The sequence below is a fragment of the Vanellus vanellus genome, assembly GCF_965231255.1.
Source record: "Vanellus vanellus genome assembly, chromosome: 16".
In the NCBI taxonomy this organism is placed as follows: domain Eukaryota; kingdom Metazoa; phylum Chordata; class Aves; order Charadriiformes; family Charadriidae; genus Vanellus; species Vanellus vanellus.
The window spans coordinates 6,770,862-6,798,599 of record NC_138921.1 but is presented as its reverse complement, the minus strand read 5'-3'; the positions used below and the strand labels follow the sequence as shown (position 1 = coordinate 6,798,599).

General features: G+C 39.1%; 2 protein-coding genes across 2 annotated transcripts in view; one reads left to right on the top strand and one right to left on the bottom strand.

The window, feature by feature from the left end:
- Positions 1–27,738, bottom strand: part of PI4KA (phosphatidylinositol 4-kinase alpha) — a gene marked incomplete at its 5' end in the record, with an annotated part of 66,185 nt that overhangs the window by 12,095 nt on the left and 26,352 nt on the right. Inside the window, 23 exons of the mRNA XM_082491446.1 lie at positions 100–153; positions 708–875; positions 1,068–1,158; positions 1,894–2,087; positions 2,230–2,309; positions 2,967–3,086; positions 3,167–3,294; positions 4,009–4,116; positions 4,626–4,777; positions 5,029–5,187; positions 6,299–6,426; positions 6,702–6,858; positions 7,210–7,302; positions 10,203–10,322; positions 11,518–11,607; positions 11,969–12,052; positions 12,767–12,848; positions 13,284–13,408; positions 13,526–13,596; positions 13,873–13,955; positions 14,998–15,131; positions 16,044–16,180; positions 16,703–16,811. Of these exons, the coding sequence (XP_082347572.1) occupies positions 100–153; positions 708–875; positions 1,068–1,158; positions 1,894–2,087; positions 2,230–2,309; positions 2,967–3,086; positions 3,167–3,294; positions 4,009–4,116; positions 4,626–4,777; positions 5,029–5,187; positions 6,299–6,426; positions 6,702–6,858; positions 7,210–7,302; positions 10,203–10,322; positions 11,518–11,607; positions 11,969–12,052; positions 12,767–12,848; positions 13,284–13,408; positions 13,526–13,596; positions 13,873–13,955; positions 14,998–15,131; positions 16,044–16,180; positions 16,703–16,811 (2,667 nt within the window). The remainder of the gene's footprint in view (positions 1–99; positions 154–707; positions 876–1,067; positions 1,159–1,893; positions 2,088–2,229; positions 2,310–2,966; positions 3,087–3,166; positions 3,295–4,008; positions 4,117–4,625; positions 4,778–5,028; positions 5,188–6,298; positions 6,427–6,701; positions 6,859–7,209; positions 7,303–10,202; positions 10,323–11,517; positions 11,608–11,968; positions 12,053–12,766; positions 12,849–13,283; positions 13,409–13,525; positions 13,597–13,872; positions 13,956–14,997; positions 15,132–16,043; positions 16,181–16,702; positions 16,812–27,738) is intronic.
- Positions 20,671–27,715, top strand: SERPIND1 (serpin family D member 1). The gene is made up of 4 exons (XM_082491539.1): positions 20,671–21,535; positions 25,350–25,623; positions 26,707–26,851; positions 27,270–27,715. The coding sequence occupies exons 1-4, from the start codon at positions 20,680–20,682 to the stop codon at positions 27,459–27,461; spliced, it is 1,467 nt and encodes a 488-aa protein (XP_082347665.1). The 5' UTR covers positions 20,671–20,679; the 3' UTR covers positions 27,462–27,715.

Here is a 27,738-nt window from a genome sequence, read left to right as displayed (position 1 = left end):
CACTGGTTTAAGCTTAAGTTTTGTCTGATTTGCAGTTTTAAGTGTAAAAGCTGCTTTAAAAACCTGTTTTGTTCATATGCAGCTATTTCATATCCTCACCTTGTCATACCGAAGTGCCTGCACAATCTGTGGGATGTAGAATAAAATGGCATCCTGAAAGACAAAAGACGGCAGGGTTTTTATTGGTTTTGTGGTTGGAAAGAAAGACACGTCACATGCACAAAGAAAAACTCCCTTCAGTTAGCTGATGAACAAAATACCACTGCCTCTTTATTTTAAACTATATACAAGCCACCTCCTCAAATCAAAGTATTTTTCTGTCCAGTTACTCCCTAAAAAAAATCAGTAATATTCATGCATTTTACAGTCCTAATACAAGTCTGACAAGTGCTAAAAATCCAGCCTTCTGCTGCTTTAGAAGCAACACCTTTCCACTGAGAGAAGATTCGAAAGGCACAATTTGAGAAGAGCAGTCTGAAGAATTCAGCTTAGTGTTATTTACGACATAAAACCTGCGAGTACATAAGCCAGTATTATGTGGAACAATCTACTTTAACTTATCATCCCATTCTATTCACATTCCACAATGTGATGTGCCCGTTTATCACACATGTCTCTCCATGGTATTAAAATGAGGCCTGTGGTCATAATGACTAGAGGCCACGACTTTACTTGGAGTGTGAAGGCTATCTCGGAACTCATCTTACCGGAGGAAAAGATCGCAGGACTTTAACCCCATACTGAGCTGTCAGAGGATGAGGTGGATACATGCTTGAAAAATAGGAAAGACCTGTTGGTGGATCCGTTGGTGCCCAGCACAGAACATGGCTGAGCTCAGGTGCATCAGCATCAATTGTATGCCAGGTAACCAGGTACTGAAAAAGCAGGTCAGACACGTTAGGAGTTTATAGCACTCAATAATGTCTGGGTAATACATATCAGACAGTAATGCTATAACCGAGTTCCACTAGAACATACACTGTGTTGAGTAAGGACTGTATTTTCCAATATATCTGAATGAAGCGGGCACACTGGGGGCCTGTAACAGTATAAACATTCACAAGTACCTTTATTGCTTCAGGAACATCACTAACAGCTCCTGGGTCCAACCGAACCAGACGGGTCACTTCTGTTCCAATAGCTTCAGTGTTCTTAAATCTAAGTATAACCAGGAATACAGTAACATTATTAGAAAATTTTGACCGCCTGTTCTATTTATGTGAAGATGAGGACAGCAAAAGGCAGAAAAGTATATGCTTAATAAACAAATAGTCCAACTATGAAATAATGCACACTGAGGGACCAATATGCTGTCAAAAGAGGATTCAGGAACAACTGGTCCTCATCCAATGCTTTTGTATAAACCACTAGTATTTTAGCCCACTTTTGGATTCTTGGCTGAAATATACTGTCTGGGATTCCGCAGAAACCAGTTTGCAGAACTCTACTTGGCAAAAACTATCACTGTTGTAAGGGGGAAAGAATTTCCTTTCCCTTCCAGAGCCAACTATGCTAATCCTCCTTATTAAAGAGCAAGCCAATATATAGCTATAACACTTCACGCAAAGATACTTTCAGCACTGTTTAAATGCTATGCCTGCTAATGGGTTAAATGCTATTAAAAACCAAACATAATTTCTTCTGAACAAAACACCATCTAAGTGTTAGTGAAGAATGGGCGTCAGGAAAGGAAGCTGGACTCCGCTAGAGCCTGAGCCAAATGAGTATATTAAGTAATCTAGTTCTTTTCATTTCAAAGGTCTCAACCAGCTGTAAAAGTATGCAAGGGGGCTGTAAACACGAGCAAGTGCCATCAGTACTTACAGTGTAAGTACTCACTCAACTTCTAAGGCAGCAGAAATTACATCAGTTCTTTCTGTTGAAATATCTCACCTGGTAGGCAGCTGTACAGCAAGATGAGGAGAAATGCTCCAAGCCAGGTTTACATTATCCTTCCATTGCTTCTCACTAAGACTGATATACTTAGACCTCCAGTTTGCTACACTGCTTTCTCCAGTCTGATCCAACTCTAGCTCAGGAGAAGACAGTGGATTGTACCATGTGATTAAGCGTTCAATCTCAGTAGCCTGAGGGAAACAGAAAAAAAAACCACAGTGTTTTCTGGAAGAAGAAAAAACACTTCCAATTTCAAACTTTTGTTTATGTACCCTGCAACAACAACAGGGTCTTAGAAATTCATGCAGTTTCCCCATTCTTCTGATGACCCACCAGCAACGACAGCAGTAATGTTCTTCGTTTCATGTAGTACTTGTGTAGCTGCGTACCTCTGTTAGTCTTCTTAGACATTCCTTGAGAAAAGGATAAAAAAAGGTTTTCAGTGGCTTTTGTTCAGTATGTTAAATGGTGCTTTCAAACTATCCACACCTGGCAACATTAACACGTAAGAACTGAATAACCCGAGAATACTTGTAAATTTAGATCAGAGCAACTTCAGAAAATCTGCACTGCAGCTACTTATTGTACAGTTGTTCTCTGAACACATGGAGTACAACAGACTAAAGGGATATCAATTTAGCCATTATGGAGTTGCCCTTAGAAACACAACAGCCTACTGAAAAGAAAGAGCACATAGATTACAACTGTACAAAAATACAGCCCACAATCTAATGTCACTCTGCTGCCCCCAAAAAGCACTAGGGGCATGTTTGCACAAACAAAGCAGTTTCCTTACAGGATTTCAATACATCTTGACCTCCAGTCTTATTTCTTCTGCACTACAGAACTGAGCATTCTATCAAAAGAAAACAGGTAATTTCAAAACTTTGCTGCTTGCTACCATTGAGACTTTTTCCGCCCCCTCTCTAAAGTTTGGCACTGGTAATTAAATACCCTGCCAGAAGAACAGCAGCCCAATATTAAAGGTAAATATTGACTTTAAGCAATATCCTTATATAAAATCTGCTGTGAAGTTGGCTGCAATGAGCTGGTTGCAATCAAAAAGATACCTGATTTTTTAGATATGGTTGACATGCCACTGGACAAAGGGTAAGTATTTATCCATCCTTGTGTAGCCTGCTGCCGAGACCCAACGTTGATATCCAGGTTGCTCCTTGTGTCTTGATTATCTAACAACAGAGCACAGATTTGACGTACAACATAATCAAAGAAACAACAGGCTTTTGAAACAGTACATAAAGGAACTCACCAGGCGGCACGAGTTGGCTGGCTGTCAGATACTTCTTGTCTGAGAACATCGCTGTCCAAAACTTGATTAATATGCTGATATCCTCACGAAGCCTCTTTTCCCCTTGTGTAGGGAACTTTGAGGGACAACTTAAAGAAATCACACAAATAATGTGAAGTTGAATGTATTAGAAAAAAACAAAACCCCCACAAATCTAATCAAGTCATATTTCTTATTCTGACCAGAATCTACAAGGATGAGACTACACATCACTACATTTTATCCTCATTGCTTTATTCTGTCTGACTGAAGAGTACAAACTTCCTATTATAACTGAAAATTAAACAGCAGTCTGTCAGCATCTTGGATTCATCTGAAATTTAATATTATGACAGACTGACCGCCTCACATTCAGACGTTCCTATCAATTGTATTATTTTCTGTTGTGCCCATGTCAAAGGTTTAGATCATCAGATTCAGTGTGGATGTATTTTCAAAACAGTGAAACTACATTTCAGCCACACACTCTGTAACAGCAATTCTTTAAATCTTATAAATCTAGCATTTCAGCACTAAGCATTGAATAAACTCCAAAATAAGTAAAGAAAGAAAAGAACAGAAACACTCCTGAAGGTACTACTTTATAAACCCTCCATAAAAACTTAAACTTATTTCTAAGCCTCTTTGAGACGGTTTATGAACTACACAAAAGCACAAGAAAAAGAAAAGTTTCTGTTAAAATGGCTGAAAAAGGAAAGAAGTTAAATCACGAGAAGAGAAAGACAGCTGCTGCTTTCAAGTATCATGGAAGGTTCAGGAAATCACACACACACTTTCAGTGAGTAGTTATAGATAAAATGTACCTGAAATAATCAAAGGCAGTTGAATAAATCTTTTCTCTCAAGACATTTCGAATAGTTGCATTTGGAACCACATCAGCATGCAGCAAGGACAACCCCAGAGTGAGTAACCTAATAAGCAAAATAGGGAATGAAAATTTTGGCATTCCCAAAATGGTGACCAATGCAACACCATACACACCACAGCTACAGCTGTTACTCAGTTCAACTCATCGAAAAGTGTCTGTTTTAGAGCTCTTAGCAAACTGTTTACATTATCATCAGTCTGTTCCTAAAGCTGTGACTACTGAACCATGGAAAGTTCAAGCCTTCAAGTCACAAAAAGTGAAAACAATCGATGAAGAAAATTATCCCCAACTGATACACTGACTGGATCCACGATGTGGGCAACTCGCTATATGAAATTATCCCATGAAGTTTTCTGAAGCACCAAAAACAACTTTCAAGCTAGAGTTACCTATTTCTACTTTGAAAACAGAGCTTAGACTCTACATGATTCCTGGCTTTTAAAGGAATTTTCGCCACTTGAAGCCAAGGACAAGTTATACATTTAGGTTTTTTTTCCCACCCCTCTATGATCTTATTTCTTCCACCAAGGAAAAAAACAACCCACTACTCACTTAAATCGGGGTCCAATTGCTGCCACATGACGATTCAGACTGCCTTTTGCCCCTCCAATGTTCAATGAAAGAGACCGCTGGAGCAGGCTGGAGAAGATCTCTATTTGGTCAGAACTGCAGTATTTGGCTATTTCAAATCTCTGCACCAAAAACTGAGAGAGAAAGACATGCCGTGCTTCCTTTGACCTTTTTCCACCTCAAAAAACCCCAGTCTTTTCTGTTTCAAACACCTTTCTCCCCCTCGATTATCATGCTCATCTAAAGCCAGTGTGTCTCCTGGCTTTGAGGCAGAAGGACTACCATCATGACTCCACTCCCTTCCTGAATCGTAAGGACAAGTAGTACACAGTAGCTTAATCACTGCAACACTGCCATATGTGGGATGTTCAGAAGAAATACACACCTCTATCCAGATGTAATGTGGAGTCACCTCTGGTGGACAAGGCCTCGGCTGGCACTCTTCTGAGGCTGCTAATGGATCTGCTTCTTTCTGCTCAGCAGAAAATAGGCCAACTTTCTGCTCCACTGTCATTTGCCAGGCTCCTGCCATTTCCCGCATGAACTGCAAGAAGGAAGATAACAGCGTTTCTTGTTTCAAGAGCATTTTCTTATATGGAAAGTACAATCTTTCTCAACAGCACACACAAGAATCTAATACATCGATTGAATTTCACTGCAATGTTAACAGAGAGGTTACACATGCAACCTGAAATAAAATGTTTCTTTCACATCCTAAATTACGAAGGGAAAAAAGACTTCCCCAGAAGTTCAGCTAGTAACAGAAGACTAAGGGCAACAGCAGACAAGAGCAGGATGCAGTTTGGCCCATTAGCACACGCAGCTGATGAAGTGAACAACATAAAGATGGCACATAATTCACTTTTGCTGAAGCTGCTGTAGAGAGCAGCATCCTCTGGTAGAAAGGAGACCCAGCAACCAAGGGTGCTTATCTGATCTCAACAAGATACAAAAGAGTTTCCCAGAAGCTTAAGAGAAAAAATGAAACTCAGACTTAAGAAGGTAAACACTGAAATGTGCATGAAAACTAACCTAAAGTAAATTTAGATTAATGATTGTCTCCAGCAAGTGAAACACTTAGTGCTCACTAACTGGAGCAATTACCAGAGGCAGCTGTCTCAGCAGTGTGTAGGCTGTCACTACACCATACTGAGTTGCTTTATTTCTATTAGATTCATCCCCACCTCACAAAATACAGCTGGTCTAGCCTGTTACAGGATCAGGACACTTGCAAGCCTATTTTTTATGCAAGCGTGCAATGCCAGACACCAGAGGCTCTGATTGATGAGCAGCGACATTGACTTCTATTCGCTTTAAAACATCATTCTATAAATTGCGGTAGTTTAGAACCTGATTCATGAGCAGCTCAGGCATCTCAACAGCAAAGTGAATTGTACAGCTGAGATCCTAACAGATTTCCTTTGCTATATCATTCATTCCTGCTGCTGAGAAAGATCTGTTTCCCACAGTCCACTTCGTGAGAGTGCTCAGACTTCCAACAACACATGAACAGAGATTTCCTGTCAGGCTAAAGTGATTAACAATGCATTTAACATCCTTACTTGACACAGATTCACAATAGCTGTGAATCTCTCAAAATTTTCTCTCTTACCCCCTTGCAGGGGCAGAGAAAGAGTTGATAAATAGCTTCCTACCGGCACTTCTATTCCATTCTTGGCAGCAAGCAGCCACTCCCAGCAAGCAATTGCTGTTTCCATGCCATGTTCATTGAACATTCGCAGGGGTCCCCAACACAAATGATGAAGGAGCTGGGGATCACAATCTGAAAACAAACATTCACTCAGATTTCTCCAACAGAAAAAATAAATGCTTTTCACATCAGCATGAAATTGGGGTGCGCAGTATGTAATAATCAATTCCTAATAAATAGCTTCTAGTTTAAGAAGGCTTTTCCCCAATATAAGCCTAATTGAAAACACTCAAAATACAGTTTTGCTTCAAGTTGATGCATACTGGGTTTGCATACGGATAGTTTTTGTAGTTTATTACCCTTGGCATTCACAGCCAGGAAGCAGAACTCCATTTGGTTTTCATTACCTTTGCTGCTTATCAGCAGTGCAGTCAACTTAAACATGGCCTGGGTGTAGAATTCAGTATGGCCCAATTCAAGAGCATCATTCAGCTCTTTGACCATCAGTTTATTCAGGTCAGATGTTCGTCCTGTGGCATTTGAGAACTGAATCATTCCAGAAACCTGTAAAATATAATAGGTTTTTAAACAGAGAACACTATTTTTAGGAATCTAGCTTGATATTGGTCATGTGCTGATAAGAGACTTCACAAACAGAGACATCTTTTGTTACTACTTGCTAAGTCTTTAGCTTTATCTGCAATCCAAGAACCTTCTGCAAAGCCAACAGTCAAATGATCTGTTTAATAACCTAGGAAAATTATACCCTTTGTCTTGAAGGAATTTAACTTCAGAGTCTGTGCTTGAAATAACACACAACCATACAACAGTTTGTGTTGGAAGGGACATCATTCCCCCAAAAAACTATGCCAGAGCTCATGGACACTCCACACTCACGAGAAATCTTGGACTTACCTCTCCTGCATAGCGGTTCCGCAAATTAAGAGAAGCCATGAAGTTGGAGTAGTCCTTCTTCACACAAGTTGGTCTTTCAGTCAGTTGGGTTGCCTATGACCAGATCATATAGCCTGTTTATACTGTTCGTATCCAACCCCTTGTCTTTTTTTCTATTTATACATTAACATATGTTTTAAGTTTAGTTTTCCTCATGCTAATAAAGAGCACAGTATCATGACTATTAGGTATAACAGTACTCAGACTAATAAAAATGAAATAAAACCCATGTGCATTAATTCCATGTATACAGCGTAAAATATATGTGTATTTGTATATATTTTTTGAAAGATCAAAAAAAGCATAAAAAGGGTAGAATCTCTGGGACTGCGGCTCCCTTTTCACGAACAGGTAAGAAAGAAGACAGAAGAGTAGACATGATCTAGGTTCTGCCCTCTCCATACAACAGCTCGCTGAACTGAGAGTAATGCAGAGAGAGTATTTTGTTCCTGTCTTGAAAAAGTGCACTAGTAATCCATGCTTCCCTTTGCAGAAGCACTCAGGAATTTGTGACTCAGAGGTTTCTCCTCAAACACAAACAAAAAGAAAAGAATGATTCTTTATACTGTAAAATCAATTTTTTATATTGTGGATTTAATATTAAAATACAAGGCCAGCAAAACCATCAAAAATTCAACACTCCTGCAATGCTTTGCTTCAGTACTGCTAACGGCTAGCTTGCCTCAGCAATGGATAAACTTTTGAGAACTATTCTTATTACATGTCTTGAATATAAAAATTGTGTACTATCACCTTTGCATTAGCAATGTCCAATCCTTGGGAATAAGGCAGGAGGAAAAAAAACCTGCTAGCAATCTGAAAGCTTTCTGAAAGAGCTTTTGTCACTTGGCTGACATGCAGGAGGGCCCTAATCAAAACAAATATTGTTAACTTATTAAGAAAACAAGAAAGTTGTTTCTCTTATTTCCTTTCCAGTTAGTTCCAGTTTCTACTTTTTTCCAGTACAGTCTTTATTCTATCAAGCTTTTTCATCTTGCCCCTTTAAGGAACTATGTGACTGCACTCCTCAGTCCTGGGAATTCTTTATCCCATGTACATTTAGTGACATTTAGGTTATCAGAAATAGTCAACATGGATTCACTAAGGGGAAGTCGTGTCTGACTAATCTGTCAGCATTCTATGATGAAGTGACTAGATGGGTGGATGAGGGGAGAGCAGTGGATGTTGTCTACCTTGACTTTGGCAAGGCTTTCGACACTGTCTCCCACATCATCCTCACATGCAAGCTTAGGAAGCGCGGGCTAGATGAATGGACAGTGGGGTGGATTGAGAACTGGCTGACAGAGAGAGCTCAGAGGGTTGTGGTTAGTGGTGCAGAGTCTAGTTGGAGGTCAGTAACAAGTGGTGTCCCTCAAGGGTCAGTACTGGGTTCAGTCCTGTTCAATATATTCATCAATGATCTGGATGAAGGGATAGAGTGTACCATCAGCAAGTTTGCTGATGACACTAAACTGGGAGGAGTGGCTGACACGCCAGAAGGCTGTGCTGCTTTACAGCATGACCTGGACAGGCTGGAGAGTTGGGCAGAGAGGAACCTAATGAAATTCAACAAGGGTAAATGTAAGGTACTGCATCTGGGGAGGAATAACCCCATGCATCAGTACAGGTTGGGGGCTGACCTCCTGGAGGGCAGCTCTGTGGAAAGGGACCTGGGAGTCCTGGTGGACAACAGGATGACCATGAGCCAGCAATGTGCCCTGGCGGCCAAGAGGGCCAATGGCATCCTGGGGTGCATCAAGAAGAGTGTGACCAGCAGGGCGAGGGAGGGCATCCTCCCCCTCTACTCTGCCCTGGTGAGGCCGCATCTGGAGTGCTGCGTCCAGTTCTGGGCTCCCCAGTTCAAGAAAGACAGGGATCTGCTGGAGAGGGTCCAGCAAAGGGCTACGAAGATGATTAGGGGATTAGAACATCTTTCATACGAGGAAAGGCTGAGGAACTTGGGTCTCTTCAGTCTAGAGAAAAGAAGAATGAGGGGGGATCTTATTAATGCTTTCAAATACTTAAAGGGAGGATGCCAGAGGGATAGGAGGAGTCTTTTTTCAGTGGTGCCCATTGATAGGACGAGGGGTAATGGGCACAGCTTGAACATAGGAAGTTCCATCTTAACATGAGGAGGAACTTCTCTTTGAGGGTAGTGGAGCACTGGAACAGGCTGCCCAGAGAGGTTGTGGAGTCTCCCACTCTGGAGACATTCAAAACCTGCCTGGACGCTGTCCTGTGCAACCTGTTGTAGGTGACTCTGCTCTGGCAGGCGGTTTGGACTAGATGATCTCCAGAGGTCCCTTCCAACCCTGACTATTCTGTGATTCTGTGATTCTGTGACTAGCGCGGTCTAGAAGGGTGACCATAACAGAGGACCAAAAGGAAATCCTGCTAAAGCTGGGCGTGGAGGCAGTTTCAAAGCTTCTGCTAGAAAACAAGCTGGCTGATGACAGAACAGATTCTACTGGATGTTTCTCCAGGAGTTCAGAAATTACAACCACAAATGAGAAAAAACAGACTGTGAAAAACTGCATATATGTTTTGAGTAAACTTATGTAAAACTCAGAGCGGATGGGTGTCACCTGACACTCACCTATGTTACTATACTAGAAAGCAGCTCATTTCAGTCGTATGTGAAGATACTACTTTGAAATCATTAAAAATCATCTACAGAAAACTCTTAGATACAGTCCTATTTTCTTGCTTGTTACCATCTTACTTTTCAGTATTTTACAGAACAACATGATTGGAAGATACCTTGATTTGAGATGGAAAGAAACAACACATCTTTCTGAGTAATGTTCACGTGCTATGACAAAGATGATTTAGAAAAACCTGTATTATGTGGCTGCACATTATAAAATTTTAGTGGACAGTCCAGCCCAGCCCAAACCATGACACCGCTCTGCAGCTGCCCAAACAAACAAACAAGAATTGCGCCCAATACTCACGCCCAGAGTGGTGTTCTGCCTGTTGTAGCCTGCGAAGTGCAAAACGCTTTCTGTAGCCATAGCCAGTCCTGTGTGCTGGGACAAACCCGATACCCAGTTCTGATGTTTGTTTAGGTACTCCTGTCAGAAAAAAATCCAAACAAAAAAAAGTGTTTGTTGGAAAACTAGTGTTTTTCAAAACAAGGCAGCTCATAAGCAAGTGTTGCGTCATTGAGAAATACCAGAAAACTTAATTACACACATACCTGACAACAAATAGACTGTCTCTACTCCCTTTTAGGCATTGCTCCCCTGGCAATAAGAAACTCTGAATGTCCTCCTAAATATGTAGAGTGAGACTCATTCCATTTTGTAAAAGGATACAGTGATCAAGATAAAATACTTGAAGGCTGACGTCTTCTTAAAAAGAATCACTTTTCACAAAAAGAACCTTACAAAAGGAAATGCTTTGGACTCCATGGAAGAAGGGAATATAATTAGTTATCCCCTTACATAAGGAGAGACTTCCTTGACGTTTTCTTAGGGAGGGAAATATAAACTTCAGGTAGAGTTGCAGTGTCCAAGATCTTGAGCCTCCCCAGAAATTCTGTACCAGCATTAAGTTAGGCACTTCCAGACAGAATACTGGTCTAACCTGGACTACACAGTTTCTTCAGCTACTCACCAAGGACTAAGAGAGACCTGCATTTTACTATAGTGAGACTTTTTGTTTACATAAAAGGTGTTTTATCTATTTTATTAGTACATCATAAATAGTCTTTTGTAGTCTTTGCTTGTGGTCTTGTGACAGCTTTCTACTGAACTCTGCCACATGTGAGAGTTTACTACCCCAATGTTCAAATTCAAGTCCATAGTTTACAGTGTACTCATATATTAGCAGTGTTTCTCTGTATTAAAAAAAAAAAAAAAAAAAGACAGAAAAAATATTCTCCCAAGAGGGAAACAAGAAAGAAGTTCTACATCCTAATCATAGGTTTCAGTGCAGCTGGTATTTTCAGCTAATGCCCCAGCATTAAACAAACTCTTCTAGGCAGAGCATTCTATTATAAGAAATTCTGACTTCTGAAGTAAATCCAGGGTGATCAGCTGTTTACAAAACTTATTTTCAAGATACACCGATTTGGACTACATCAAAAGGCATGTCAAATAAAAAATTCTAATTATTCTCTGCCAATGTTATAAAGGAAATCTTAGAGCAACAGAAAAATTTTAAATGATGCATGGATAGCCTGAAAAATCAAGAACGTTACATCATTTAATTCCCATGTTGAAGATCTGTGAAAACCAAATTCTTTCACAGAAGCAGATTCATTACCTGTAGATGAGATTTTGTAACTGAGGGAGCCCATTTCATTGCTTCTTGCAGAATCATCCCACAGCGTGCAGCAAAATCCTTGACTATACTCTAGAATTAGAAAGCATCAATATAAACAGTAAAGTACAGGATGTTTAATAAGAGCCACTGGTTTTAATGGTGTAATAAGTAACACAGAGAGTAAGACAGGTTGCAGCAACTTGGTATGGTTAAATTTTCTGTAACAACTAAACGTACTCTTGGTAAGCAAAGAACTGTCAGTTTCAAGTGAAGTAAAATAATAAGATTCAGAAAAACATAAATATCAAGTGTCATATTGTATTAGAAAAACCTTACCTAGGGAAGTATTTTTAAAAAACATACCATTCACAGTAGCTCACTAATTTATCCCCTTGGCATAAAGAAATTGGGCATTATTTTGTTGTTTGGTAAATCAAGGAAGACAACCTACCTCTCTGGCTTCATGTGTGTCAGGGACAGTTATTCTATATGGAGCATCAGGAATGTCATAGTATGGTTGGTCCTTGTGAATGTCCTAAACAAAAACAATTATAAATTCTCAGTAAGATAAAAGTCACCGTCACTTAACTTGAACACTACAGGTAGAATTATCCCAAAAAGAAATTCTGATTTACCAAACGTTTTTGCTAATCTTTGCTCTCAAAGTCAATCTGAACAGCTGTAAGAAACATTTTTGTTCTAGTTTGGTTTTTCAGTATAATTTTAAAAATCCAAAGCCTTCTCCTCAACATTTAGTAGAAAAATAAAACTCTATAAAGCACTTCCATCTTCAAAAATATGAATATGTAATAAATCCAAGGAATACAGATACACATACAGAGACAGGAAAAAACACAATATGACAACCATAATTCATAAAAAGAACACAAACCCTGAAAAAAACCCATAAAATTTTTATTTCAAATGAGACAGTTCCACATTTACAACGCAGAATAGGTAATGCTGTGTTTTACTCTTGATGCTAAATTTGACTTTCTGAACCATGTTTGATAACAACTTTCTAGTAATAGTTTTACTACCTATGAAATAGGGATACAAATGTACTCCTTATTTCACAGAAATTGAAATTAAGGTTTTATCAATCTTAGTGATGAAGGCAAAAACAAATTAAGAACCCAAATAAGTGTAAAATAAATGCAAACTAAAAAAATTCAGTTCTATGAAATAATAAGAAAAATGGAAACAAACCCTTTATTCCCCCAAAACCATTACTAAAAAAGGAACTTACTGCACTAAGAGACAGTGACAGCGTCTGCAGAATATCTAGCATAGTCTTCAGCACAGTTCCACTCCACAGCAAGTGAGGAAACCTAGAGCAAGACAGGATTCAGAAACACAATAAACACAGAGAGCTGAGGAAGGAAATTATTTTCTCAAGAAATGGAGCTGCTCAAAGAGCTAGCGACAGACATCACCAGGTAGCTCATACTCAACAGAAGTCACAAAGCTTGCCATGGCTCATAACAGCCTAGCTCAATACAGTCAAAAGCTCTCTAAGAGCAAGCTGAGTAGAGCGAAGTTGAGATTCCATTTATTTCACAGGCCCTTTGCTTTGCTCCACGCATGGGAATACTAAGCAGACATTTTAAGCAGGGGTTTCAGAGCCCAAGTTAAAAATGCTACCGAATGTTATTTTTCAATGAGATGTTTCAGCAGAAATTCACTTGACTGTTGTCATCAACTGTGTACGTAATCACTAAGCACTCAATGTGAAAAGAAACCAAGAAAATTAAATCTATACTCACTTGTCTACCAGGCCAGACAAATATTTGTCTGCAACTCTCCTGATCCTCTTGTGAATGTGGTTAAAATTCACCAGTAAGAACTGAGCATGTCTCTCCAGCTCTTCTTCATTCTCCTTAGTTTTAGGCTAAAAAGCATGCCAAAGAGAAGGATGAAGCTCTTAAGGAAAAAGACAAGCACGCTTTCATACACTGAAATGAGAACATTTATGCAAATTTAAAATTTTAGTTTCTGTGTAACCTACTTTATCAGCCATCATTGCCAGGAAAGCTTCGAACACCTTATCAGCAACAGCTATCACACACTGCATCATGCCTGAGGAATTGAGAGAAGTGACAGATTTGATTATCAGCATTGCGTCTGCTTTACAAATCATGTTTAACAGTCAAAAAGTGTTTATGTTTACTCAGTGAACACCAAACTAAGCTGTTTCAAAACAAAACCAGCGTTCTTGACAAGAATAAAGCAACACGAATCTCATAAATGTGATTTATTTTGTTATACAGTTGCTTCATTTGTTTTAGTTTTGCATGCCTGCAGATAACTTGGTAGTATCTCAAGTTGTAAGATAACCTAGACGGGTAATCTTACCAGATTTGTCTTTTTGAATTGCTTTATCCTCAAAATAGCAAAACATGACTTGGAAGCGATCTTGGTCAGTTGAACGCAACACCCTAGGGAAAGAAGACTTTTGTGAGTCGGGTTGTTCTGGTTTTTTGTTTTAAAGTTTTTTTTTCTTTTTCTTTTAAACATCTTCAACAGAAATCTGTGTACTTCAGCATCACAGTACGCACCACGCAGATACGGTAGTTGTTCATTTCAGGATAACTGTAAGTCTCTAGTAAGTGTGATACCGCTTTTTGATTCCACCTTCAACTAATAGAACTCAGATCTTAAAATCTCGTTTATCACTGAGAGAATAACTTCCACACCTCAGCAGTGGGAAACCTGATAATGATGTGCTTATATAATCACCGCCAACATATAAACACAGTACAATCTTTGGCACCTCTATAGGCTTTGTATCTGTTGAATTTACATATGACGGAAATATCACTTACTAAAAAATTGTTTCTAAAATACAGACGTTTCTGGAAATGGTTGTCCCTGTTGTCAGTTATGGTCTGTAAAAGTAAAACCGTGATGGAGAAGTTTCTTCCTGCTTTCCTCACTGCTAGACCACCACCTCAGTTTTCAGGTACACACTTCTTTGAATAGCAATAATAAATACACTTTTAAAGGAAAAATATAGTCTGTGAATTCAGTATGTTTGATTAGTACAACCTAATACAAACTACTGAGGGGGAAAAAAGTACACTACAAAAAAATTTTCTCAGCTCCTACATGATACTAATTTCACAGAATAGGCAAGTGTCTACACTGTCCTTCAGAGGCACGAGCACAGTACCGTGTAAAGGATACATTACGCTTGCAAGACATTCCTTTAAAGAACCCTTTGGTCCATCTCCTGTTAGTTCCTATACAGAGAAGATCCCATTTTTGGGGCCCTACTACATTATTCCACCCTTTTTATCTACCCTACAGGCATTTTTGCAGAGATTAATCCCCGTCTCTGAATCTTGAATAAAGCTAATGTGACTCAAAAACTGATTCTCATTTATCTTCATGTCTGGCAATTCTGACTCGAACATACGGGTTTTAATTTAATTTTATTTTTTTTAAATTCATTAGTGAAAAAAGTACATATATATATACCTCATGTACTCTAGGCGGTAAACAGAAAGAAGATAGGTAGACATGGCAAAGTCCAACTTATTGATCAACGCTGACACTTCTGGAGGAGGATCCAAGAGATTTATTATGGTACTCCGCAATTCATTTAATTCAGCCTAGAGATGAATACACGAAATTATCTGAAGTGGGAGTACTATATTAGTTTGAGTTCTGAAAACATCTGCTTTCAGCTATTACTCTAAAAGTAATAACTTTTTAACCTTTGCAAACAATATGCCAGGACGCCTCTGCCTGCAGGCTAAGACCAACCTCCTCTGACCCAGCAAGTTACAATTCTTCAAATGCATAATTAAACAGAATTAAATACCTGAGTCAAGCTCCCTGCTGAAATAACTGCTAGTTTCCATGCAGTTATACCAATCTACAGTAAATGCATGTAGTTTTGATCAACATCACCTGTGTCCAGCTACTTAAACTTCATGGGTCTGTTATGCCACTCTTTGATGTCACAGAACAAAGTATCCAGACACAATGAAGATTTCTGTATTATTTGGGAGCCAGGTAAAGATATTTCATAAGCTACAACTCTTCAATCCACTTTACACTGCTACCACAAATAGTTCTCAGCTAAAATCTATCCCGCAAACTCTAAGGAGAGAGAAGTATACCAGTACCAAGCCAGAGGACATTTCTTTGAAAGACAGAATGTATTGATTCCTTCCAAAGTTTGGTTGTTTTTTTTTTTTTTTAAACAGTGCAAGTTTTGTCTATCTGATACAAAATGGATGAAAAACTATTAAAAGGCTTCCATCTCCACAAAGACTTGGTTTCTACACCTAATCAAAATAGTGTAGCTACCACCCTAAACACTTGCATTAACACTCAATAAAACTAAACCCAAATAATTTATGTACACTGTTGTCACAAAAGTAGTGTAAAAAAGCTGTTTTTCACTAAAAGGAGGCAGGATGAATGGGTATTGTGCTATTTCAATAAATCGTGGTTACTATATCATTTAACACTGACGGACATTATGGAAGGAGATAATAGAAGAAATTAGTTCTTACAGAAGTCACAGTATCATTCTTCATTGCAGAATTGTACTGAAGAACAGATCGAAGTGGTTCTTTACTGGGAAATGTGAGTAACGGAGACTTGGTGGCAATTTCACATACGCCTTCATACCATTCCTCTGGCCAGAGACCTGGAATACAAGTATAAAGAGGGAGGTGGGGTGGGGTGAACAATATTAAGTTTCAAAGTTAACTAGCGTTATCAAGCTTTGTACTACTTCCTAGGGCCAATTTTTCATGCACTTAAGCACAAACACTCATTACAAGTAGTTCATGTTCCAAACGTAACAAATATGTTTAGGTAATTCCAAGTGAAGTTTCTCAATGGGTAAGAAGTTTCTACCTGACTACCATTGTACCCCATGTGTCTGATCTTCCATTTCAGGAACTTAGCTACCAAAACTCATAGTTAACTAAGGTTAACTGCTGTATTAAGTACAAGAACAAATTGTACTGTGCTGAATCTCATAGAACAGAGCAATAATGCAAAGAAATCCTACCAGAGAACTGTAACGTAAGCTGTTTGCTTTGTAGTGTCTTTATGGTTGTAATTTTTCTTCAGCCTACTGTGAACAGTTCGCATACAGGTACATTTACATTCATGAAGAGTTTAAATGTGAGCAGCAACATGGCTGTCTTAAAATTTACACTACCTGATCCTTCCACAGCAAATCCCATCAGCACTGAATACAACCAGAAGTCACGGAACAGCTTTTGCAACCTGGGCTTGGCCTCCTTGATGGGTGGCAAGCGCCTGGTGAGCTATCAAAGAAATAAAAACTAACATCAGAAAATGGTGGGAGTTACAGTAACTTAAGTCCATGCTAAGTAATCAATTAATGTGCCTTCTTTACTATGATTTATGAAGGTAATATTCTTTGTCACCTATGAATCGTAGAATCATAGAATGATTTAGGTTGGAAAGGACCTTGAAGATCACAGAATCACAGAATAGTCAGGGTTGGAAGGGACCTCTGGAGATCATCTAGTCCAACCCCCCTGCCAGAGCAGGGTCACCTACAACAGGTTGCACAGGACAGTGTCCAGGCAGGTTTTGAATGTCTCCAGAGTGGGAGACTCCACAACCTCTCTGGGCAGCCTGTTCCAGTGCTCTGTCACCCTCAAAGTGAAGAAGTTCCTCCTCATGTTAAGATGGAACTTCCTATGTTCAAGCTTGTGCCCATTACCCCTCGTCCTATCAATGGGCACCACTGAAAAAAGACTCCTCCTATCCCTCTGGCATCCTCCCTTTAAGTATTTGAAAGCATTAATAAGATCTCTAGACTGAAGAGAGTTCCTCAGCCTTTCCTCGTATGAAAGATGTTCTAATCCCCTAATCATCTTCGTAGCCCTTTGCTGGACCCTCTCCAGCAGATCCCTGTCTTTCTTGAACTGGGGAGCCCAGAACTGGACACAGCACTCCAGATGCGGCCTCACCAGGGCAGAGTAGAGGGGGAGGATGACCTCCCTCGCCCTGCTGGCCACACTCTTTTTGATGCACCCCAGGATGCCATTGGCCCTCTTGGCCGCCAGGGCACATTGCTGGCTCACGGTCATCCTGTTGTCCACCAGGACTCCCAGGTCCCTTTCCACAGAGCTGCTCTCCAGGAGGTCAGCCCCCAAACTGTACTGATGTGTGGGGTTATTCCTCCCCAGACGGAGTACCTTACATTTACCCTTGTTGAATTTCATTAGGTTCCTCTCTGCCCAACTCTCCAGCCTGTCCAGGTCACACTGTAAAGCAGCACAGCCTTCTGGCGTGTCAGCCACTCCTCCCAGTTTAGTGTCATCAGCAAACTTGCTGATGGTACACTCTATCCCTTCATCCAGATCATCGATGAATATATTGAACAGCACTGGACCCAAAGATCATCGAGTTCCAACCCCCCTGCCATAGGCAGGGACACCTCCCACTAGACCAATTTGCCCAAGGCTACCTCCAGCCTGGCCTTGAACACCTCCAGGGATGGGGCCTCAACAACCTCTCTGGGCAAAAAAATGAAAACTAGTATTACGTTGCTATTGTTATATTGAAGAAAATTAATGTTGTTAGAGTATCTGAAACGCTAACATTTGAGATGTCTGAAGTAAGAATTTCCTTTGTTTTAGACAGGAATAATACCATGCTGATACAGTAACCTCTGAAGGGAATACATAATATTAATATACTATCAACTGCAGAGAGGAAGAGACCACATGGTCCTTTAAACTGTGTTGAAGACAATGCCATGCAGCTTTGCTTCAGTGCAAAGGAACTCAAACCCAAATAAATATTAGTCAAACACACTTCTGGTTGCTATTGTTTATTGGCTTTGTGGAAATACATTGAGGCACCAATTGGGATCTTTCATTGCATGCACCCACGCAGACAATGACATCAGTTCTGGAGAATTTACTATCTAAACAAGCAAGTAAAAGAGCATTATTTTCAAGACATTTATTAAAATTCTCTGATACTTTTTGCAAAAACAGCTTCTGCCACTGGAGGAGCACAGTTTATACTCCCAGCCAACATGATATGCAATTTTATATAAATTTATATAACAAAGCTCATAGTGTGTTATTCTAAATGGTGTTAGAAGCACAGGCAGTGTTTAAAAAGTGAAATAAATGGTCCATTAAACCACAGGCTTTATTCAGTATGATGGCATATTATTACTGTAAACTTTATTAAGAAAGCGCTAGATTCTAATCTAACTTGAAGAGATTTTATCTAACTGTACAATAATTCCCTTGAGGTATGAAAGCCAACAGTATTCCAGCAAAACCTTACTTAAAGCCAACTTTGGATATTTGTAAATCAGGAGATTGTTCATTAAAAAAAAGTGAAAAAAAACCACCTCAATTATAATAAAATTACTCTGAGTTTAAGCTGGTGAATGGCACTATGGTAGAAAGTTGCTTGTGTAATGCAAATGTCTGCACCAGTGTAACATTGATGAAAGAAGCCCGACCATCCCAACCACAGCGGCCCCAACCACACTCACAGTAAGATGTCCCCCACAAAACAGGAGTGACGTGGCTTTTACTTGTCATAAACAGTGAAGTTTATGTGCATGTTTGACTTTGAAACTTTACACACAGACCAATTTTTGCTCAAAGATCTCACTCAAAAGTGAACAAGTACCTGCAAAGCCATAAAAGTAGTTCAACAAACAACATACAATTCAGCAGAGATCACTAGGCAAGGGAGGGATTTTGGCTGACGAAGTAAGTTTAGCAGTGTTTGGTTTAGCGAATGTTTACTTTGGGAGATACACAAAAAACTAGCGTCAAAGTTCAGATTTAAACCCTGCCATTCCCCTTACTGGAGCTATTCAACACATCCCTTCTGTAGACTGGCTTAAAGGTAAGCTTCACTTACATCTTCTCTTATTTTAGGTTGCTCTGACATATATTGCAGAGCAGGGGAACGTTTTGCCTGTGTAAGTGCATCTAAATGATAATTACACTTTGCTGAAGACAAGACCGTAAGATTGGGAACTACAGACAGCAAATTCTTCTATGCCAAAAGCAGAAAACATTTATCAATGGTTACTGGACGGAGTATCTCAGCCCTAAGGGCCTGACTTCTTGGGGCGGGGGAAAAAAAGCGATGCATTTATGAAGAAACAATAAAAAAAGACTGACTCAAGTCCTTCAGTCACAGTGTAAAAGCCATTTAAAAAGCACCTTCTGTGGGTCCTTCACTGTTGCAAAAGTAGTAGTTTTTTGTGGGGGATAATCACCTTAAAATGCTTTTAGGATTTCAGGCTAATTAGTTCAGGGGGAGAGTTTCAAAAATGAAAGTGTTAGCTCAGTGACTTCAGTCCTGCTACAACATGTTTGAAAATATCTTCCTTCAAGCGCTGGTTTTATTCACAGATGCACAGGTATGTATATATATATTTCATTTCTGCAGAACAGCTCTTTGGACTATTTGCTAATTTAAAAAAAAAAAAACAACACATTTTAATCAACATTGTAATGAGACTGTTGTTTTAACAGTGTAGTCCCACTAATGGTACTTAGTGCAAATGTGTATCTTTCTCCAGGTTTATTGCTAAATCTCTAGATCTCCTTTATTCCAATAAATTTTAGCTTTGCTCTTCCATAAATACTCCCATTAAACTCCCATTTTTTGTTGTAGCTACAGAATGTCTGTTTCAAATTCTTCAGTACATCTCGGCCTTCTGGTATGGTCCTTTAGTGGATGCCTTGTCCCTCTTCCTACCAAGCTTGAATCTTCAAACTTATCTTCACGTCCTATTTTTAGCATACGCTAGTAACACAGTTAGCACACATTTGAAGGGTTACAGGTTTATAAATAAAGATTCCCATGTATTTTAGGTAATGAGTTTGTTACTGCTACGATATGCCAATAATGACGACTTCCATGGGAGGAGGTCAACCAATTCTTTGGCAGGCTGGAGGCATTATGTAAGCAAACCCCATTACCAATAAAGCAGATTTATCCATCTAATTAAGCTTTGTTCCACTAAAAAAAATGCTGTCAAATAAGGTAATTACAGACCTTCTGCTGTGACAGAATTCAGCATGGACCTAAAACGATGGAATAGGTAACTAAAACTCAATTACCCTATGCTTTCTCAACTGTGTTACATTGTCTTTCAGGTTTTGACCTGTCAGAATGAAGTTGCTATTTCATTTGCTTGCTCTTGCTCTCATCATAACCTCCACATTTTGTGGAGTCAAGGACTTCACTGAGCATTTTGAAAGCCTTAAAGATGCACAGCCACATGAAAATGGGACTTACGATATGCCAAATTTACCACCCGAGTTCCATAGAGAAAACACTATCACTAATGACTTGATTCCTGAAGAGGAGGAGGAAGAGGACTACCTAGATCTCGACAAGATACTGGGTGAAGATGACTACAGTGACATTATTGATGCTGGCCCATACATGGTTTCTGAAATTCAGCAAGGAAATATTCTTGAACTATTCCAAGGCAAAACCAGAATCCAGCGCCTCAACATCCTCAACGCAAACTTTGGCTTCAACCTTTACCGCAGTGTGGCAGACAAAGCCAACTCTTCAGATAACATTCTCATGGCTCCTGTTGGCATTTCCACTGCAATGGCTATGATTTCTCTGGGTCTGAAGGGTCAGACTCATCAGGAAGTGTTATCTGTCCTTGGCTTTCAAGACTTCATTAATGCCAGCACCAAGTATGAGCTCATGACTGTTCATAATCTCTTCCGCAAACTCACTCATCGGCTATTCAGGCGCAATTTTGGTTATACACTGAGGTCTGTCAATGACCTTTATATTCAAAAGGACTTTTCTATTCTGAATGATTTCAGAAACAATATGAAAACGTACTACTTTGCTGATGCTCAACCAGCTGATTTTTCGGATCCTAACTTCATAACTAAAACCAACGAACGCATCTTGAAGCTGACCAAAGGATTAATAAAGGAAGCTCTTGTGAATGTAAACCCTACAACGTTGATGATGATCCTTAACTGTCTTTACTTTAAAGGTAAGAATGTTATTTCAATGTTAGCTAAGGATCTTCTCAGTTTGCAATTCACTGCGTACTTCATTAGAAGGCCCAGACTGAACTTAAATCTAGACTACAGTTCAAAAAAGCCTATCAGCTCCCTCCTTAAGAAGAATCTCTATTATTAGCCCATTTTTTGCATGTTTCTGTAGCACACTGATGTTCCAGGCATGCCCTGAAGTCAGTGGGTATTGTACAAATACAGCAAATGTTTACTACATCCAAAACCATATAGTCTAAAACTGAGACTGAAAAAACCAACGTATGAATGCACAATAGCTTCAGAAAGCATAAGCTTTGTAGGAGCCTTAGTGAGGTATTACTTCATGTGCTAGTTATTAGTCACATTCAGTCCTGCTGCAAGTTACCGGCTTCACTGAAATGGTACAGGTCGATTTCAGTTAAAACCTTCACATTTCTGAAATATTCAGTATTCATAGGAATGACTATAAAGAATTTCAGCTTAAAGTATGTACTTTTTATATGATCAGAGCATGATCCTTGTTAACAAGCCTATACAGGGGACTGACGAGAAGAACCAAAACAGCATTCTTCTAAAACTAAAACCAAACACATTCACTGTTTGGAGTATTTCAGTTAATTCAGCATGAACTGTCTGCTGGGCTCCTACTGTATCATTATCACAGGCTGAACAGTAAGAGAGGCTTGAAGTAAAGACTGTACAAAATATTATTGTTAAAAATCCTTATTTTCAATTTCTTTACATTTAAACTAAGAGTCTGTGGTGAGGTTTTCAACATTGGTTGTCTGCCTCAGGTTGAAAGTTTGGTAATCTTTCAACAAACTTTTAAAATGGTATTAAATAAGCAAAGGGCCGGAGGTGCCAATGAGAGAGGGACTAAGGAAAAATAGAAATTCTGTTACTGACCGATTAAGATGAAAATCGGATGAAGGTGATTTAAAACACTGGTAAGGAAAGGCAGATTAGCACAAAAGGGTAACAGCATTTGGAAGTACAACATACTCCTTTCCATAACTTATAAAGGAGTTTCTTTTTTCCAGTTATGTCCCTGCTTCCAGGAAACAAATGCTCAAGGGCTGTCTTACACCCGCCTTCTCAGCATTTGATTATAGGAACACCACTCCTGTAAGCTGATGAAACGTACCTTTCCCCACTCACTTGCAAGGCATTACTTCCTCGAATAATGCCACTTGTCTCTTTAAAAGACCTGAAGCAGTCATTAGCATAAATTCCAAATAATCCCCTATTCTCAAGTACCATTGAAAAGGGACTTATTTGTATCTTTAAGTACATCTATGGTGATCATTTCATATTAAATGCATGGCTTTATTGACCTTCAGACCATCCTAAGAAAAGGATTATGCAAAGTGAAACAGATAATTTTTTCACAATTTGGTCAAATTTAAAATACCTTTTTGTTTTACTCTGAAGTTACTAAATACTTGTGCTACCTCAAAATAATAAAACCACCACCAAAAATTAAATAGCTTTAGTAGCGGATATCTTGAGTCATCAAGACCAGAAAGACTTTTGGCTTTTTCGTCTCCCCGTAGAGTCCTGTTAGTCCAAATTGCCTTGGTGCTGTCTGCTGAAGACTGTAATTTCTAGCCCTCAAAACCAAAAAGACCAATTCTATGTTGCTGTCTCCCATTCTTTTGTCTTAATGGTAATTCTATTTTGAGTGGAACTGACCTTTTTAAAAAGTAAGTTCTCCTCCTGGGTTTCCTAGTTTCCCCACCAGTTCTTCTAGACATGCTAGTTTTTGTACACATCTTTCCATTTACAATATTTACACTGTCTGTACTGTATCATTGCAGACAAACTCTGAAGCCCTCAGAGTTAACAAACCTACAAGTATTCTCAGGTACAGAGATGCTCAGTACAAGTGATTGAGTAATGGGATACTTGCCAAACACCATGAAGTCTCAAGTTCCTTTTATATTAAATACCATCACGAAACTATTGGAAACTATTCATGTTGGTATGAAGCAAGTTCTACCTCGTGTAGGTGTCCAGTCTACCTCCAACTGAGGTTTAGCCTCCACTCTGCTGAGGTCTTAACAATCATTTTTGAGCGTCCTATCGAGTATGAGCTGGCTATTTTAGCCATGGTAGATCATGGCAGCTTTTGATAACTGACAAATTTTGACAGATCCAAAATTGCTTCTAAGAGATTCTAGTCACAAATGCAAGAGATAAGTCAATCACTGCAGACAACATCATCTGCCACCACAGGTGGATCTAAAAGACACCTTGGTGGGAAGATTCAAAACAGGAAGTCACAAAAGTCAAAGTGCCAACTGGTTTCAACTGATCCCAGACCACACGCCTCCTGCTGGAGAACAGTATTTTACCCCAAGACAAACACATCTGCAAAAGTGAATTTAGGAAAAAAGTTCCCCAGCTCCTCTCTTTTACTAGGAAGAACTGATAAATGTCTCCCATTCCTCAGGTGACGACAGTCCCCTGACCCACACCAGCTTCATGTCTTTGGCTACCTCAAGTCCTACACCTGTGAATTCTGCTCCCTGAAGAACAGCCAGATGTTTTTTCCTGAGAAGTGAGACAATTTGTTCGGGAATAGCATAATCCATTTTATATTCCATTCCCTTCAGAATCTTAACCACAGCCCGATCACTTCTCAAACTGCTCCCTATCAGCCTGACGTATGAAGAAACCATTAGAATGAAAGTTGGACTTAAGGCTTTTTTTGTTACCTTGCAGTCAATTTGGCAAAGTCAGATTAGGGATCTCAGAATCACTTGCAGCCTTCTAAAACAAGGTTACCGATTAAGGTTAAATTTGTAGTCTCTCCACACAGTTAGAGCCACGCTCCCCATGTACTCGCTTGCCAATGGTGACCTAAAATCCAGAGTTTTAACAGGAAATACCAGTAACCTTATCTCCACTATAAAATTCTAGCTTTGTCTGCCCATTAAGAAAGAAATAATGTTTCTTCCAGAGCCTCAGTTCTGAAAAGAGATCACCAGGAAGACTGCTTTAAAAAAAGCACCTTTTTTTACACAGTCGATAAATATTTGGGGTAGGTACCCAAAGAATCTTCACATATAAAGATTCAAACCCTGATGGCAAAGTTTTCTGGGCTGCAAAATATATTGAATTGTATTGTTTGGGCATAAACCTGTCAGATGACAGGCTCGCATAGGTGTGCTGAAATCACATTCAGCTGGGTCATAAAATTAAGCAATCAACACCCAAACTCTTCAGGATGTCTTAACACAGGAAGCTAATTGTCTTAAATGGACTAAGCCAAAGTAATGCCTTCAACATAATATCTTGTATGCAAAATGAAAACAGCCATTACTTAGCTTGATGTTTCTGATGCTTGAAACAGTCTGGTTTCAAGTATCACATCTCTCAGAAAATATAGCTGTCTCACAGAAAATAAGAGCTTTGTCAGTTGTTTTGCTATATGCAAACCCTGTCAAATATTTTCCATTTGTTTGAACTTTGTAATTTCTAGGTTCCTTGTAGAAAAAAAATAATAGGCGCCGAGCCCTTTCAAATCTCCAGTTTGTGTTTACCTGCTTCTGTAATTCAGAACATTCAAATCAGACAAATGTTAAGTTAGAAAGAAAGCCAGGAATTTCAAAGTCACTTTAAAACTTGCATTTCAACCTAAACCATTCTATGATTCTTACTCAGGCTTAATTGAAATCAACAATCTCCTACAGTAAATCCCAATTCACATGAATTAAAACTTGATGTAAACTGTTATTCTGGCAATATTTTATTAAACAAGGATCTTGGGGTTTTTTTGTTTATCTGTCTTCCGCATTGTATTAACAGGAACTTGGGAGAATAAATTTCCAGTGGAAATGACAACGAAGAGAAGTTTCCGACTGAACGAGAAGCAAACAATAAAGGTTCCTATGATGCAGACCAAAGGGAACTTCCTAGCTGCTGCAGACCCCGAGCTAGACTGCGGTGTGATCCAGCTCCCATTTGTGGGGAACATCAGTATGCTGATTGTACTTCCACACAAACTCTCTGGCATGAAAGCCCTAGAAAAGCAGATAACGCCTCAAGTGGTGGAAAAATGGCAGAAGAGCATGACAAACAGGTATCTGCCGCAAAGTACATCTTCTTAAAAGTCTTAATGTATTTTCTTGATGAGTCTTGCAAGGGTAAGTAAAGAGCACAGAAGATAACATATGACATTTTCATAGAATCATAGAATGCTTCGGGTTGGAAAGGATCTTAAAGATCACGTAGTTCCAGAGCCCTTGCCGTGGGCAGGGACACCTTCCACTAGACTGGTTATTTTGATCAAAAATATTAAACCTAAACAACCCGCCCCAAAAGATGGATCTATTGAATCAAAAATAAGGACCAGTGATGTCTGAAAATGTAAACGCCACCAAGAAATCAAGGATGACCGAGGTGGAAAATTCTAATGGAGTTCCAAAATTCTTTCTATTAAGTATTTAACGTTGTAGATTTAAAGAAAAAGCTCTCACTGATAAAGTTTCCAGTGAGGAGGAAAACCAGCAGTCTGGTAAAAACCAGTTATTTATGCAGAATAATCTTGACCATATGGAAAAGAGCCTATGTTCATTTCAGCATTATACATTTCAACATACCTGTTGTGTAAAGGCCCACATTCAGTAATCAACAACGGACATCACAATTATGGGACAGAAAAAATTACACAGCCTGTCTTGTGCAAGATGACAGACTAGGTGGTATCTGTCTTCAGACTTGATAAAAAGATAGAAAGAATTGATTTGATGTGCTATTCGGAAAGCTAACCTATTTCTACAGTATACAATAAGTGACAAATCTCCAATTTAGTAATCCAGAAAATCTGACAGTTCAACATTTATTACAAGCATAACCAACCATGTACTGAACTGCTCAAAGCTATGTATCTTATATACATAAATAATGTAAATCATAAGTGAAATATTAAATTGACAAGCTAAAAGCTTTGGCAGGGGAATTAATTTTTTAAAACAGAGCTTAAAAGTAATGATGTCCAAGTTTTGAAAGTAAAAGTACAGTAAACAGTCCTGTATATTTCTGTGTCCTGCTTGCTGAAGACAGCAAAAAAACCCCAAACCACAACAGATATGAAAAGCAAGTCATGCAAGTATGTATCTCCTCGATGACTTTTCATTTTTGTTTTTATTTTTATTTTTACTAGAACAAGAGAAGTGGTTCTGCCTAAATTTAAGCTGGAGAAGAGTTATAACTTGATTGGTTATCTGACATCTATGGGAATAGAAGAACTGTTCAATGAAAAAGGCGACTACTCTGGCGTATCAGATGAGAAAATCACCATTGACAGGGTATTTACTCCTCTTCTCATTTCCTTTCTGATTAAACTATATCATCTGAAAACATGGAAACACAGTTAAAATGATTCACAGTAAGCTAAAACAGTATTTTTTCCCCTCATCTTTCCTTGAGGACATAGGAGGGACGTGAGTTTCTCTGCATGTCTTTGTCTATTCATGCAATGAGGAACATGATTAATCAGATGTAAAAGGCACTAAAAGCGTTGTGGTCAGTCAGGAACATGCTTATTCACAAACCAAAACCAAAGGATTGTGGCCACAAAGGAGTTACCAGCAAATGTGTCACAAGGGAGCCATGTGTGGGACATAGAGGGGGGGAATGGCTGTGAGCACATCACTTTAGTATTTACGAGATCCTCAATTTCTTTTTTCGTTTGTTTTCCTTTTTTTTTTTTGTTTGTTTAAACAGTTCAATCATCAAGGCACAATAACTGTGAATGAGGAAGGCACAGAGGCTGGAGCAATAACCAATGTCGGGTTCATGCCTCTTTCTACTCAGATTCGCTTTATTGTGGACCGCCCCTTTTTGTTTCTGATCTATGAACATCGTACCAGTTGCCTCCTGTTCATGGGTAGAGTTGTCAACCCAGCCAAATCTTAAAAGCAGAGAAGACCTCCAACATGCTGTTACACATGGGATGTGTAATTACACATTTATATACCAGTATCATAAAGGAAATTTTATTGTCATATTAGCTAATATAAAACCACTGGTATCAAAAGAAAATGTATTACCTACAGGTAGTTTCACATGAATGGACTCATAGCAGTAGATAATTTGACTGCAATTTAAAATGGTTAGTGCCACGTATTGATACAAGTGTATTAAATAGATAAATAACAAAGTAACTTACACTTTGTGTTCTGCTTCAGTGTAT

What these genes read in the sequence shown, in the direction of transcription:
- SERPIND1 (XM_082491539.1), top strand. Translation starts at nt 20,680, where the DNA reads ATGAAGTTGCTATTTCATTTGCTTGCTCTTGCTCTCATCATAACCTCC. An exon ending in TAACTGTCTTTACTTTAAAG is followed by an intron (nt 21,536 to 25,349) that starts GTAAGAATGTTA and finishes TTGTATTAACAG; the next exon opens with GAACTTGGGAGAATAAATTT. An exon ending in CAGAAGAGCATGACAAACAG is followed by an intron (nt 25,624 to 26,706) that starts GTATCTGCCGCA and finishes TATTTTTACTAG; the next exon opens with AACAAGAGAAGTGGTTCTGC.